Here is a 16,451-nt window from a genome sequence, read left to right on the forward strand (position 1 = left end):
CACACACGAGCGTGCGTGCAAACCATAACCACAAGCTGGTTCATGCTCAAAAGGGAGAGAGAGGAAAAGGAAAAAAAAGATAGCAACTCTTATTTTTGTACCTTCTTATGCTCTTGTCACCCCCCCCAGGGGATTGGTGGGAAGAGGATGAGGGTGGAGGGGGGGTTGCTTTTCATCCATCTCCCCTGAGAACCCCAGACCCGACTCCAAATATGTGAGATACTGTGTCGTTTATTATTGATTTGGGTTATTTATAATACACACTCTCTCTATAACCCCCCCCACCCCCCACCCCTCCCACACACACACACACACACACACACACACACACGTCTCTCCCTCTCTGCCTCCTCTTTCATTGAGGAGCATCACCAGGGATCTCAAAATACAGACACTAAATCTAAAATTTCAATCATTAAACTTTCTAAAATTATCCTTTTTTTCCTTCCAAAACCTTTTTTTTGTCAAATAAAATCAGATTTAGGTGATGCGATACATTTCCAACACCAATCAGAACGGGCTCAGACGATGCCGAAAAATGAGCGCCCACCCTTTTACAATACTCCCCTCTCACGTCTTAATTTTCATACTGCTATAAAACACTGCTGAAGTGTAAAACAACTCGTGCCAAAAATCGTGTACTTTCTCCCTCGCATATTCTGCCACTTCCCTTCCGAAGCCAATACATGGCAACAGACTGGAGGTTATTAAAGAATATTTTAAAAGGCTTAACAGATCAGCACAGGGAGAGAGTCGTGAGCGCTCAGCTGTGTTATGGGTCAGTGTTTTCAGCTGTCATTGGCCTGTTCTCGCGTAGCGAACAACTGCTCTCAATTTCTTTAAATATGTTAATTTAAAAAAAAATAGTACATGTGGAGCAGATATTAGCTGGGTAAACAGGCTCAATGCATAAATTCTGCATTATCGCATTGAAAACAATAATTTATACACGTTTGTTATTGCTTTTGTATAAAATTAACGTCTTTAAGCTGAAGACCTAAAAACAGAGGACCAAATTTGTTCCAAGTGCATTTAAAAATGAGAAATTGTTTATGGTGCAGTATGTTTCCATGAAAAACAACAGGAATCAATGTAAACATGTGAGCTGCTTCTAACTCCCTCTCTCTCTCACACACACACACACACACACACACACACACACACACACACACACACACACAAATACAAACTCCAGTCACGCAGCTCGACTAGAACAGAGCTGCTGTCCCACTGGGCTGTCTACTGTTTATTTGCTGTCAGATGTGATGATATATACAGTGAAAACCTATAAGAAACCACCTGAGACTTTTGCAAAACCATTTCTATACAAGACACACCATGTTCCTTTTTTTTGGCCTGTGGCCCCTAAAAACAAAACCGACCGGCTCGTAACCACAGGCTTATCTCCACATAGTGTAAGCACTCCGATCGAAGAGTGTTTTTCCTTTGTTTGATTACAAGAAAAGACCTGAATAGTTGATACATTAATAGATAAAGCAGAGTTTAGAGGAAAGTCGGACAGATAAACTTCATTTTGTGAGGCAGATGTATGGATTTTCCACCTGGGTTTGGAAGCACTGTATCAGAAAGTGTTTGAAACACATGGGAAAGAGACCGCTTTGTAACAATAATGATTTACCAAAATTGTGACTGGTTTGTTTAGTCTTTAATTTGCTGGAATAACAAATAAATGAATAATCTGTTCTGGTTGATTGGTCTGTGAAGTGACTTGTAATCTAATTTCCAGACAATGAACCAGCATATGTGTGTTTTCTGTCATGGTATAAATATGGTTATAAAACATTTTGAAACATGTTTATAATCCTTATTTATGAGCAGCGACTTCTTCGGAGAAGGCATTTCTTCTCATGTCTTTCACAAACAGGCAAAGCTAATGCACAAACAAACTTTGCTAAGTTATGTTGCTCTGGGTGTTTTGAAACGGGCCTTGTTTAGTCCGGTTAAAGCCAGCTTTTGCTTTGTTTTTTCCCCCTTGGCATGATCGATTTGGGCAGATCTACGGGGGAACAGACCCAGATGACACCGAGACCATTTAGAGGAAGACGAATGAATCAAGGTCTGAATTGAACGAGTGACAGAGCACATTGTTTTCTTTATATTTGGGCAGAAATTGCCATCTTCATTTCTTCTCGTGTTTACTTTCTCTGTTCCACCTCAGACACAGGCTCAGACAGGCTTTTAGTGGAAACAAACTGAACTAAAGGGAAAACACAAGAAGTTTACCCACTCATCTCAGACGCACCAAACTGGCAACAAAAGCTGACGCTGGTTGCTTCTTGCTGCTTGTGCCTGGGTCAAAAAGTTACACTTGAACACATCTGACGGCCAACAAGTGGCGGTAGTATGTAATCATGAATAAAAAAGGGAAAATGGTAGACTCAGGACTGGGAATATACAATTTCCCAGAGACTGAGGAGTTTTTTCACACCACTCTCGTTCAGATTGCCACAGTGTTCTAGCCTTCTACAACAGCTCTGATAAGCAAATTTAGTGCTTGGTTCCACTGTATAAACTAACAAAAAGGAGTTCAAACAATCCTCAGATCAATTTTTTATCAGGTAGAGTTAACAAGCTCTACAAAAACACTAATAACAACGATCAGCTCCTAAGTGCGCAGAAGACAGACCTTCAAAGGCTTCAACAACAGCCTTCTTAAAAAAAACAGACGAGGAAAGACAAAGAGATGTTTTGAGCTCTTGGCTGCAGCGGGGAGCTCCGTTCATTCATATTTTACGCCCTCTCCTTCCGTCTCAATGGTAATGCCTTCCCAGTCTGTGCCGAGTTCGCAGCAGACAGAGAGCCATTAGCTGTCGGCGATGCTAAGCTGAACTTATGAGAGATGTCAGCTCACCACGCTGATCCCTGTGCACTTTAAATCACATGGGTCACAGGGATGGCCCTGTGCACTAATGCTAGGCCCACAAACCCGTAAGGTGCAGTGCAGATTATAGCAACCTGCCTAAAATGGACCTCATCAATATTTCCTCGGGATGTAAACAGACACAGAGGGAGTAATGACACATGCAGATATAAATGGAGTGCATCAAATAGACGGATGGGTTCAGGTATGTGCCATGACAGAAAAAGCTCCAGGACTCACACTGTGAGAAAAAAGATACAGCCAGACTAGAACAGAAATTCTACTTTATCCTGATGTAGATCTGGTGATGATCATTTATGTAACGGATCCTGGCATTCCTCCAGTCTTTCAACAATAGTCTGTGTTTGGTGACGTATCTACTTGTGGAGGCTTGTTTATTGTGTTTAACAGTAACTGAAGAGGAGACAGTCTATTCTTGAACTCATCTCTCCAGCTGTATAAAAGCCCGAGTCTATTCACAATGACTTTTAGCAAGTTCTTCCACTTACAAAACTTGATTGCAAACAGCAAAAAACCATGGTCTATTTCTTCTCTTAAATGAGTTTGTGGTAAACTACAGTCTATCACTGACCACCACGCTGCAGCCATTAGGCTGTGAGATTGGCTGTAATGAACTCCTCTTCCCGGACAAGTGGAAGGCCCGCCTCTGGTCATGGTGGTGTTGTTGGCCAGAAGCTAGCAAACCCCTTGCGAGCGCAAAGCAAAGGTCTGAACCCTGGAGTGGTCATCCATAATAGATAGCTTCCAGAGAACTCCTCTGGATTCATACGGTCCTGCTAGGGCTTTTAAAAGGCCTTTACAAAACACACCTCTGCATTAACAAGCAAGTTTAAGAGGAAGTGAAAGGGCAAAGCATGGCCAGAGACAAATGGTCATGATATTGTTATGTCCGTCTTAAGATCTGAACAGACACACTGTAAATTCACAAATGTTACAATCTCAGGATATCTATCTTTACATATGCCTTCTTATTCTATCCCCCTGTTGGTGTGCCACAGAAGCGAGTGAGATATCTGTCTTAAATTGCCGAAGGGGAAGGTAACAGAAAGCACATCAACAAGTCAAAATCAAGCAAGCTGAAAACTGCCAGGCTGGTTTCTTTTTATTTCAGCACATCCATACAGTGCATGGTTATACCTCATCATCCCCTGGCAAATGGACATGTTTATTTGGTCTGTTCAGATTTCAACCTAGATGAACTTTGACGTGCTGACCTATTGCAAAGCATCTGGACAGTAGCGACCTTTGAAGGAACTGAGATCCATCCATCTATCCATCATCTTAAACCGCTTATCTATTTCAGGGTCGGGGGGGGCTGGAGGGGGCTGGAGCCGATCCCAGCGCCTGACGGGATCCACCCTGGATAAGTCGCGGGTTTATCACAGGGCTGATATATGGAGACAGACAGGATTCCCACTAATTTAGAGAAAATGATTAACCAAACTTATCGCTTTTTTTCCATTGAATTGCGGGTGAAATTATGCTGATGATATGTTTGTATATTTGGAGATGTAGTGGAGGAAGGCAGGGAATAGGAACAAGCGTATGCACTATTTTGAAAGCAGCCATCTTGCTAAATTCAGATTTTATGAACTTGCCGGGTAACTGAACAAGACGCTTCCCTCATGGTTAATCAGCCAAGAACTGAGGAGAAGGACTGCACGAAAACATTCATTTAAACTCAATTATCTTCTGATCTGGAAAGTTTACAAGTGCGCAGGTGAGTGTTTGCTACATAAACAAGCTTTGAGCCCAATCTATTTCCAATAAAGATAATTAAGTAGCATTAACTGTGATATTTCTGGTGTGTAGAGAGATTAACAAAAACTGGACCTATTTGTTTATAACAAAGTGCTTAAATTTTAATCCATCCACTGATTAACTGGAATGGTAACAGACACTAAAGCTTCAATATAAAGCTCAGATACATGAAGACAAATTCAAAAATTCTGAATAAGTCTTGGTTCTTTAGCTGTTTGTCCTTTTGGGCTGTTTGAGAGTAAAAATTTGACAATTTAAAAACAAATCACCAAACACAACCTCTCCAGTCTCCAGACGTCTAGGTCCTCGAAAGTCGAGCCAGCCAGCCAACACGGCAAAACACACCGGGCCGCATGTAAAATTCATGACATGGTAAAATCTTTATTTTCCCTCTACTACAGCCACATAAACACAACCTCTGTGTCACACACACATAGTCCAACCAACCTGCTATAGCTGTCAGGATAATGGCACTGATGCAGACAAAGTAGGTTAAAACATTGCCTGTTCTGCTGGAAGACAAAAACAAGTCTGGCTCTGAGCACTCTACTACGCCGACTTAGAATTCAACGCGGAGGGCGTGCGTGTGTGTGTGTGTGTGTGTGTGTGTGTCTTCTTAGTGGGGTTGACATGAAGGCCACAACCTCAGGCTATGTCTGTAGATATCATTAGGCACTGGTACACTGTCTTGTATTCCCTTTATAACTCCAATCTTTCTCTCGGGATCAAATCTGATTTCACCTCTGCTCCCTGACAGCTTTAGGTTTTCTTCAGCAGGCTGCCTACAAACCCACTGCTTCAGCACATTGTACATGCTGTGGACCATCTTTATTCTAAATGGAGGTATTCTGTCAACCGTTAGGTGCAATTGGAAGTAAAAAAAAAAAAAAAAAAGACTGATTCAGGAAGATGTTGTGAAGAAAAGTACAGGAGATTATATTTCAGTTCATCAGCAGTTCAAGAGAACCATTTGGGAACATCCCCTGGGCACTGAGTTTGACATGGATGGTAGTGTGTGTGTGTGTGTGTGTGTGTGCGCGTGTGTGTGTGTGTGTGCGCATGTGTGTGTGTGTGCGCATGTGTGTGTGTGTGTGCGCATGTGTGTGTGTGTGTGCGCATGTGTGTGTGCGCCTGATGGTGCTGAGCAGAAAAGAAGCAGCTGCCCACAGACTCCTGCCTACACCAAACTGGCACCAGGCAGGGGGAACCATGCCAGGTCAGGGGGTGTGTGGGGGTGGTAGGGGGCTTTCGGGGCCCATCTGGGGAACTGGCACCGGGGCCTGGGGGCCGTGTGGACTGTGTGGGCTCCCTGGTGAGCATGTGTATACAAAACAGGTTGTCTTCCATTAGAAAAAAGTGGCTAGTCAAGCAGGTGCCGACTGCGTCTGTCACTCTTGGGTTGTAGGACTAAAATTCACACTCAACACTTCTGTTAGAATGAAGTCTTCAAAATTCAAAAGACTGTAAATATGTAAATAGCATGATTTGGCAATTGTATCGCAAAACAGAACCTCCTTGGGTGACGCCTGATTGGTTGGTGCAGATTGATATTTTAGTTGAAATCTCCAACTTCTGTCCTCCCAGTTGTTGCCGGTGCACGACATCACAAGTCAACAAAAACTTTGCTGACCATAACAAAAAGACGTCTCTTCGACAAGTGTACACTGAGTGAACCTCAGAAGTGAAGCCTCCTACATCTTCGCTCACTATGATACACATACTGTAATACTGTACAGTACAAAATACACTTTACCCCGTCCCCATGAAATCTAAGAGATTAACGTGCCTGGAGTTAACATGCAGGAATTCCAACTTTAAGTGGCACTCCAATGTACTTTTCATAAATGTTTTAATTCTATGTGTCAATGCAGCATTCGACTGTAAAGATTTTAGAGATATGAAGCGTTTCATAATGCTTTAGGAAATGTACAAAAACAGGATCCATGCTGAGTCGAAAAATTAGCAGAACATGAAACAAAAAGACAGCTCTTAAACTGCGGAGCTCTAATATCCAAATGATTTCATACACTAAAGTAGTTATGTCTTACACAAACCTGCACTTCATCAGAACTTCACTACTTTGGTGCATTTGATAATTTGGATAACGGAGCCCTGCGGTGTAAGAGCCATCGTTTTGTTTCATCATCTAGGAAATAACACCACAATAAGTAAAAATAGTGAAGTAGGTATCATTAAACAACATTTCTCAAAAATCAAAGAGATTCACATAGTTATTTTAACTTATGGTGTTAATACTTTCCCTCAGTGTGAATAAGAAACATTTCTTGCAGCTTTAAAGCTAAATAAAAGATTAATACGTGAAATTATTCATTCACAAACAGAATGTTAATCTAAATTAATGTTCTGACATACCACCTGTCTTGGGGCAAGTCTCTCTCTCACCTGGGAGATTTTGAGAATCAATAGCAGCAAAGGCAGAAAAGATCAGAGGCGAGAGACCGCACAGAAAAGAAAAAATACGCAGATGACAAGGAGGTGAAATTGAGGTTGTCGCAGTTCAAAATCTGCCTGCCAAACTCCCCAAATCTTTGTGTAGGGCAATGGTCTTTTAGACTCATGAAGCAAACACAAAGAGCACATTAAAAATGTCAGGATTAGGTCAAGCATTCAGTCACACACACACAAACACACGCGACTGCAAAACCCAAATGAGTAGTGAGGGAGGCAGCGGGGGTCTGGCCGGCAGACAAGTGTCTTCGCGCGGTCATGGTGACCTCAGACAGCCTGTCCTCTGGAACACACCTCACCCTCAATCTCTCTGCACTCAACACTAATCAAGTCTCCTTTCAACTGCTTTTCCATCTCCTCTCTTCATGTATAACATCTTTTATCAACGAACGCACTCTGCATTCAACCCTATAAAAGACAAAACGTAAATGACGGGAGATTCAAAGGCAAAGAAATGTATTGAAGATAGAGTTATTGAATCAGATTAGTGTCAGGGTGTTCACTGTTAATCACTTTCAAAATAATTAAAAGTTAATGTTTCATAATCATGATATCAGTGTGTTTTTCTTCAGACCAAACACTGAAATGGGAATAATAGAAGTACAAGTGACTTTGACAACGTAATGGTTGGCGGTAGAGCTGCAACAATTGGTCAACAAATTGATTGCAAACTGTTTCGACAATCAAATACATTTAGTCGTTCTTCAAGCAAGAAGCGTGAAACATTTGCTGATTCAACCTTCTTTAAAAAAGGTAAGAATTTGTTTCTTTTGTTGGTTGGACAAAATAATCAGATGCCGATTTGTTCTTTGGGAATCTGCAGATTATAATGAAAACAATCATTTTGAAAGCCCCACAGGGTGGTTAGAGTGTCTCGGAAACATCTGATCTTCATCTTGTTAGTCTCTGAAACATACAGTAAACAGCAGCTCTGTAGGACAAAATGCAGATGCCCAAACACACGTCACAGCAGTGGTATGTAGAAGAAAAAAAGGGATCGAACCATTAACATATATAGGTGGGTAGGGTTGGTATGGCCAAGCTGACACAGTGCGACTTCAGCCTCACTGCGAGAATGAAAATATATTTAAGCCCAACCAATACAACAGTTGGTTAATATTATCAGCCAATGTCTGCCTACCACAGATACACCAGTATTGACGTGTACGTGTTCTATATGCACAGTGGAAACTTTTTGAAGAGATTGTGATGCAGAAAAAGATGCTCTAGGTAATTTTTTATTATGATTCCTGAAGAAGTCTACTGTTTCAGTCATCTCAAACACTTATGTATCCTTCCTCATACAACCTTTTTTTTCTCTCTGGTTCGACTGAACACCCACTACACACAGTACACACATGTTGTTGTTTATTACAACACCATAACAAACTCAACAGAAGGCTGCAGGCAGCAAGACAAAAGACTACTGAATAAAACAGTAGTTTGGGAAATCCTACATCAGAGCGCAGACAATGAGACAACGCTGGGTTTTCATTGGATCAGTGAGCTTGGTAGCTCAACAGAGGGGTAAAGAAGAAACAGGAAGGAACAGGATCTTTGACGCCATCAACTCTTGAGAATGGAAACACAAAAACAACCATTCAGGGGCGGTTCTGAGGGAGGGGGGAGCAATAGGGGCCAGTGCCCCCTTAACTCTGAGTCTGGACCCCCCTGTGGCCCCCTGGTCAGGGAGTCCACATCAGTAATACAATGACAGATTTCCTGCAATGATTTTGTACTGAAGGGAAAGGCAGAAATAAAGTGTCTCAGCAGTTTACTGCCCAATCAAAATTGTTGAACTACTGTTTCATGTCCCATTTATCCCTCGTCTGAATGAGGGATGTCTTTTTTTTTTTCCTGCGTTGTATTTGCCCCCCCACAAAAACGCCGGCCCCATCCTGGCCCCCCTATTAAAACTTGTCTAGAACCACCACTGCAACCATCCCCATGTGTGACCAACTGAACTGAACTGAACTAAACCGGACTGCTTGGTGGAAACGAGTTGCAAGTCACAAACCACATGACAACATCAAAGTAGCTCCAAAACCATTAGTTAATTAGTTAAGTGTCCACCAAAAGTCTTCACAGCCCCCAGATGTCAATCCTTTGGGATGCAGCGGAAGACTGTGACTAAATGATTAGATGATGCTACTGTAGCATGTCAACATGGAGGGTTGTTTCCAGCACCATGCTGAATCCCTGTGAGCAAAAATTCAAGCTGTTCACAGGGCCAGAAAAAATCCTACCCTGAACCCCGAGTGTGTAGACCAGCCTGAGATGCCGACTATACACATTAAATCAGAGGCTGAGAGAGCACAGAAGTAGAAATCACATGGTAGGAAATAAGAGAGGAGACTGGCATTAAGTGCAAAAGCACGAGAGAGGGGCGGCGACGGGTGTGCGAGCTTGCGAGAGAGGGAGAGAGAGAGAGAGAGAGAGAGAGAGAGAGTTTGCGATCCAGAGAGTGAGAATGAATTTGGCGTCGTCCAAAAATATGCTTCTCTCCACTTTTCGTGATTTCCTTTCCAGAGTTTTGAAATGCTAATGAGCCTGCCGATATTTGCATAATGTGCTTTTTCCTCATCCCCCCTTTTCTACTTATCCAGGCCCCTCTTCTCCTCAAAATTGCTGTTCTCCTCCCAACTCTCTCTCTCTTTCCATCTCTTCCTTTTTTTTTCCTTTTTATTTTACGGTCTCCATCTACCCCACACCCATCTCCAGTCATCGCATTTATCTTACCTTCCTCTCAGTCTCTCCCTCCCTCTCTCTCAGGTTCTTAAGTGCACACAGATAATTGACAACTCTAAATAAAGATAGGCTGTTCAGTCAGGCTGGCCAACAGGTCTGCCACTTCCTGCGTGAACAGCCCTCCGTCCTCCTCTCTCAACTTGCCCGCCCGCCTCACATTCTGCCGAGATTAATATCAGGACAGAAAAATGGACATGTGCGCAAATTGTGAGAGCTCAAAAAAATTAAAACAAAACAACTGTCGTGTTTTTCTTGACGATTACAAATGAAACGAAGCCCTTCTGTGAGCTACACAGACACTTCTGGTCTACGTTTTCCTTCTTCTCTGTTTTCCCTTCCTTTTCTCCCAATTTGTCTCCCCCCCCTCCCACCTCCTCCCCTCCTTCCTCATCACTTCTCTCACCTTCCCCTCACTCCTCCTCACTCCCTGCAGTGTCTGTGCTCTGACAGTTATGTGTTAGTGGAGCGTGGGCTGCTGCTAATTTGTGCAGAGTGGGAGAAAGCTGTTTTGGCTTGGGGAGAAAAGAGCTTAGTTTAGTTTAGGCTCTGCGGTGGGATGGACGTACAGACATGCCATGCAAAACACACACACACACACACACACACAACCCAACGGTACATGTTTCACAAGTCTTTAACTTTTTTTTTTCCCCGTCTCCTGAAGTCACACGTGCATTCGCGGAGACAAACAGATGCTCAAGCCCACATTCCTTGTGTGGAAGTGACTCCTAAAAGGTGCCGACTTCTGCTCCTCTTACAGTACCTCCCTCCTGTGCACGATTTAGTCATCCTATTTAATATGCACTCAAATCTGTCTCCACCACCATCATCATCATCAGCAGCAGCATCGTCCTCCTCCACCTCGCTCTTCCTCGAGCTTCAAACTGTCAAACGATTCGTTCACTCTGATTGACGCTCATTCTGCTTTTGATCCCAAAATTTATCTATAAACAAAAAAAAAAAAAAGGAAGCATCAAGCGACAAGCCACACAGAGGCTGGTAACTCTCAGGTCCACCAGCGCCGGCTGCAGCTGCTGCACTTTCACTGGTAACTGTGTGGAAATGGACTACACATCATAGGACAGACACACAAGCAAACACACACACAGAAACAGGAAGTGTTACTGTTGCACTTGGCACCCAGTTAATTAATTCTAACACATCTCATGAATGTGTTAATAGAGCATTGTACTGCGCTTATTCCAATAAAATGCTGTTGTCCTTTTTTTGGCAGGCATTTAAAAATTTTAGTTATTATTAGGGCCGTACCAAACTCTCGATTTTACAAGTCTAATTTGATTGAGCCGTTTCCCAGCATTTAAAAGTGTTTGAAAAACTGTGCGATGCCTTCAGCCCACCACTCAGCGCCGGAATAATCAGACGGAATATATGACATTTAGATAACGACAGGCACGAATCATTTCTCTGAAGACTTGTAACACTTTCTAAATGCTATTTATGTAAAACAAGCAAAAAAATATGCATATTTCTCTCTGTGTCACCCATTCAAAAGAACAAGTCCTGCTTTTTATTTGGTCTTTGAATCCATCTTAACTACAGCGATTAGTAAAGCTGTTTCTGAAATGCCAGTTTACTTTTAAGTGAGGAAGATGCGTGAGACGGGAGGATAAGTGCTGATTGTGTAGTCTTCTGTTTGTTTGTGTGAATGGTGTGTGCAGACAGACATTTACAGCTCACACTTCATTTAGAAGACGTGAATCTGACCAGGTTCTACTCAACACCATCTGCCATTCTGCATAATGAGTAGTTTTAAACCCGCAAGTATGTTTTGATGCTAATAATTTTGAAAGCTGGAATGCATGACTTTTAACAGTATTACCATACTGTGATATTTCATTTTCTTAATTACAGCACTTCTTCTACCTCTGGTTGTAAGTGTGTATGCATTTCCTACAGTAAATGCAGGCAGTAAAATGCAATTCTAAGAAAATGTCCAACTTTCTAGCGCCACATTAGTGATGAACCCAGTCTAAAAACAAATCTCTTTCTACGTTTCTGAAAAGCTGACCTCAAAAGATTAAACCCTCACAACCAACCACACAGGCGCAGAGTAAAGTAAAGACTGTGCACATGTGTAAAACTTGTCTGTGTGCTTAAGCAGTTTCTCGCATCACTGCTGCAAAGCGAGGAAACATGCTATTAACAGGCTAAGGCTCCACATCTTGGCAAACCATATCGGTGACATCACTGCTGCATCAGCGTTTCCTGACGCCACATGGGACAAACATACCGCTTGTGGGTTGATGGCATGCTGATGTGGCGCGATCATCCCACGTTCCTGTCAACAAGAGTGCGAAGTTCCAGCAAAATGTCTCGATTCACGTACGCGCACGTGAGCGCTGGCATGTGCAGAGCGGATTCTAAAAGCAGCCGGCCACTGAATAATACATCGCCATGTGCTAAAAACAATGTGCGACGTCAGCCGGTGGAAATGATTACATGCTCGGGGAGATAATGACAAGTTTCCTCATAAACAGCCACTGACAGAGTGTGTTCTTGAGCCGTACATCAGCCAGCTGAGGCCACCAAGATATCACCAAATCTCCAATTGAGCATTTATGTCCTGTAATGACAAGTGGTGAGCTGCACATGAGTAAACCTGGAGACATGACTGCATCCATCTCAGCTCAGCGTAGGGAAGCACCAGAGTTGGTACTGGTGTTATAACCAGATGGAAAACATGTCGACAATATTTTACTCAGATGATGGTGCAGCAATCCGCAAAATGTATTTTGGCAGCTTGTTTTCTGGTGGTATTTGCACTTTGCTTCACAGAGATCACATTAATATCACAGAGATCGAAACTGAAAACCACAGAACCATCAGCCCAAAAACAGTTCTCACACCGAGACACACACACACACGGATATTTTTCCTACCAAAATGGTTGAGCGTAGCTGGTTTAAGTAGTTCCAGAGGTTGCTCGTTGCTGGTAAGGCCACCTGTGAGAGAGGAGAAAAGACATCTTAAATGTTGTGTTCAACAGCTGAATAGATTCAGTTTACAGCCCCCTAAGATTGGGACGTAATGGACAGGGACACGGAGAGACGAGGAGAACGAGGGGGAGTGGAGAATGAGGGAAAAACCACAACACAGTAGAAAGTGACAGGTCGATGTGCACAAGACATTTAAACAAAGTCTGAGACAGAGAGGGAGAGAGAGACACATCCCCCAACAAATCCACCCAGGGGCATTAAGTTTATAATCACTTAAACCTTGGAAAGTGGCTTTTAGAGATACATCACAAAAAAAATTCTCAGTTGTGTTTTCACAATGCAGTATTGGATTAATTTAATCCATCCTCGCTAGTCCCTCAGTAGTTAGAGTATTAGGATGCTGATGAATTAGTAAAGGATTATAAAATTCCCATAATTTAGTGAAATCTAAGGTGGAAGAAAACAAAAAAAAAGAAATTGCATTTCTTATCTTCATCACTGATTTACTGTATTATTTTAATAGTATCTAACATCTTCAGATAGAAGCACGTTATGTTGTCTATATAGTAATAAATACTGAGAAGCATATTGTTCATTATTAGAGGAGAACAGGATAAATCGAGCCAAATGAGGCAAAAGGAGTCATGTGAGCAGATAAGTTACAGTAAAATAGTTACTGAACGGCAGTGATTTTATGATAAACAAATGTTGGAAAAAGGAAGTGCAAACACTTCCGTAGGCAGCGTGAGCGCCACTGAAAAGAGGCAGGAGAGTCAGCGACCCAGTGACAGAGATGCGTAGTTCATCCGAGCTAGTGGCTGCTGTGTTTACGTGGCCTGCATTTCACTGGGTTTACACAAGAAAAAATGGATAGTGAAAATGTTATCGGTTTTTTGTGTGTGTGTGTGTTTTTTTTTTTTTTATTTGTTTCCCTTGGGGCAAATATTTTGGCGTGGTGTAACAGTGTGTTATGCTTAAATGTCACTAAAAGAAACACTGCATCATGTGGAAATATTGGCTTTAACGGCCAGCGTCCACGCATCGTCTTTTTCAACTGTTACTCTAATGAGGAGCAAGCGTCTGCAGCAGCAGGCGGCCGTCCAGAGAAAAGGCGTAGCGCCCAGCGTCTTCCAAGTTGAAAATCTATCAACTTTTCAGAGAGACGCTTTTTTTTTCTTTTTCCTGGACTAGGCAAAAATATTCACCGTATCTTTTTGTCTCCAAAGGGTCATGAGGTGAACTGACATCGTCCTCGTCCTCGTTCTGATGTCTCGATGTCAAATAAAAAACAAATGGATGGTGAAGTGCAGATGGCGGTGTCGATCAAACAGTGGCAGTTGTCAAGATACTGTTGTGAAAGAGACAAGACGCACTTTGACAAGACTCCCTCAGCGCTTAAACACTTTATCTCAGCACTCCAGCAGCACAGCCAGCGCTTTTCTGCCCGAAAAATAATGCTATGTGGGCACGGGCCCTAAGGTGACACTGCAGGCAGCAGACTGTCTTTTGCTCAGGTTTCATGAACCACCATTATCGATGCCATATGATCTTTAATTCGAGCTGTTCCGCACAAACCTGTAGCCATGTCTCTGCTCCCACCTGCAAACAGCGAGGCTGACATCATGTCATCGCTCAGCCCACATTCATCCTCATCCTTTATCCGAACAGCGAGACTGGCAGCTGGTGCGGATGGTGAGGTCAGTAATCCTGCAATTATCACCACTTTCAGGGAATAAAAACTTTCTTACATTTTCTCACACTCACAATTTTCAAACTTTTCCTACACTCGGTGGGTGTCGGTGCAGAAACAGCAGGCTTCAGCTGAGAGTTCAGCTCAGAACGTGTGCGAGACAAGCAAATATGGTCTAATTCTAAAACAGATAAACAACTCTTTCACAGACAGCAACACTTCTCACACTCAAACAAAAAAAAAAAAAACTCAAAGAGAGTGAGCACGAGTGCGAGTGTGTCCCCTGCAAACATCAGAAATGAGTCCTGAACCAGCACAGACGGACATGAGGGAAAGAAAAGTGGAGAGAAGAAAACTGTGCGAGCAGACCATGTGCTGTGTCACACATGAACGAGCAGCAGCACATGACATACCCACAAATACTATGGATTTTGTTTTTCTGGGTTGCTAGGCGCTATTTTCAGCCTAAGCAGACTGCTCCATGATTAATACATGACAGAGGGAGGGGCTGAATTAAATATTCATATCTCACGCACAAACACACAGCAAATGCATATTCTTTCGTTTCATATTCTCGGCAAAAAGACTGCTTTCCTTTGTTTCTTTAACAAAAAGTAGCTACGAGCACAAAACTACACCAGACAACAAGAACACATCCTTGTTGGTGTAAGGGGAGATCTTAGCGAGAATTTCACTGAAGAAGAAGAAGAAGAAAAGAGGGAAAAAAAAGAGGTTGTGCGATGACAGATTATTGTAAGAACGCTCAATATGTGTGTGCATGTCCACGTGTGTGTGTGTGCATGTCAGGAGGGTGGCGGTGGTGGTGGCAGATGGCAGAAAGACGACACCAGAGTTTGATAGGCGAGAGACAGGCCAAGCAATCTCACACACACACACACACACACACACACACACACACACACACACACACACACACACACACACACACACACAGGGAGAGCTGAAAGTGTAAGTGAGTGTTTTGCATCTTCTCTCAGCGGCTCTTAATACTGACCACTTCTATTATTTTTTTTTATTTTCATGTCGCTCTTTGGCCGTGTTAAAATCTTCCCCAGGACTTGCGTCATGACAAATACAGAGCCTCATAGACACAGAGAGAGAGAGAGAGAGAGATCATGACAGGAAAACGGATAGATGTCGGGAAAGACTTGCTGTATACAAAAAGGAAAAGAACGTGCGCGGTGTGTATATTTATCTCTGTGTGTACAGGAAACACGTCTCATGGAAACCAGGCAGGTTTATAGGTCGTCCACACATCACTGAGCAGGCTGTGACCTCTGACGCCTGGGGAGGAAGATATGCCAAGTGCTCTCTGCCTTAACACACCGCGATGATAGGATGTCTCCATGGCAACCACAACAAACAACGTATGCAGAGGGGGAGAGACAGAGAGAGAGAGAGAGAAAGAGAGAGAGAGACTTGTACAGGCAAGACACTGTGTTCTTGCAAACCTAGTTTTGCTATATTTGGCAACAGGAATAAACACCTAAATAGCCTGTGTGTCTTGTAATATTAGGTTTGGAATATATCTGCTTTTAACAGCACGTAAGCACAGACTTCAGGCCACCATGTGATCTGACGTTCACGTACTTTCTTTAAAAAACGGCAGGAATTTTATCCCAAATAGTTGCTTGTGTACAAGTGGAGATGCCTGGTCAAGAAGCTGATATACAAACAATACAAACAGTATTTTTCTTATGATCTTTCTTTCATTTTTACTTTCGCCAAGGAGGTTATGTTTCCATCCATGTATGTTTGTTGGTTGGTTGGGTTCGTGAGCAGGATTAAACGTAAACTACTGTACAGATTTCCACTAAAGCTTGGATGGAGGATGGGTCTCGGTCCAGAATAGACCTCATCAACTTTTGGTGCAGATCTGGATTAAGAAAAACATCCAGGATTT

The 16,451-nt window shown here is 42.7% G+C and overlaps 1 protein-coding gene across 5 annotated transcripts in view; it reads right to left on the reverse strand.

The window, feature by feature from the left end:
• hdac4 (histone deacetylase 4) overlaps window positions 1-16,451 on the reverse strand; it is a 138,178-nt gene that overhangs the window by 72,850 nt on the left and 48,877 nt on the right. For all 5 annotated transcript variants that reach the window (XM_037109490.1, XM_037109489.1, XM_037109491.1 and 2 more), the window contains exon 4: window positions 12,781-12,843. In XM_037109490.1, coding sequence (XP_036965385.1) covers window positions 12,781-12,843 — 63 coding nt within the window. The remainder of the gene's footprint in view (window positions 1-12,780; window positions 12,844-16,451) is intronic.

The sequence above is a fragment of the Acanthopagrus latus genome, chromosome 9, assembly GCF_904848185.1.
Source record: "Acanthopagrus latus isolate v.2019 chromosome 9, fAcaLat1.1, whole genome shotgun sequence".
NCBI lineage: Eukaryota > Metazoa > Chordata > Actinopteri > Spariformes > Sparidae > Acanthopagrus > Acanthopagrus latus.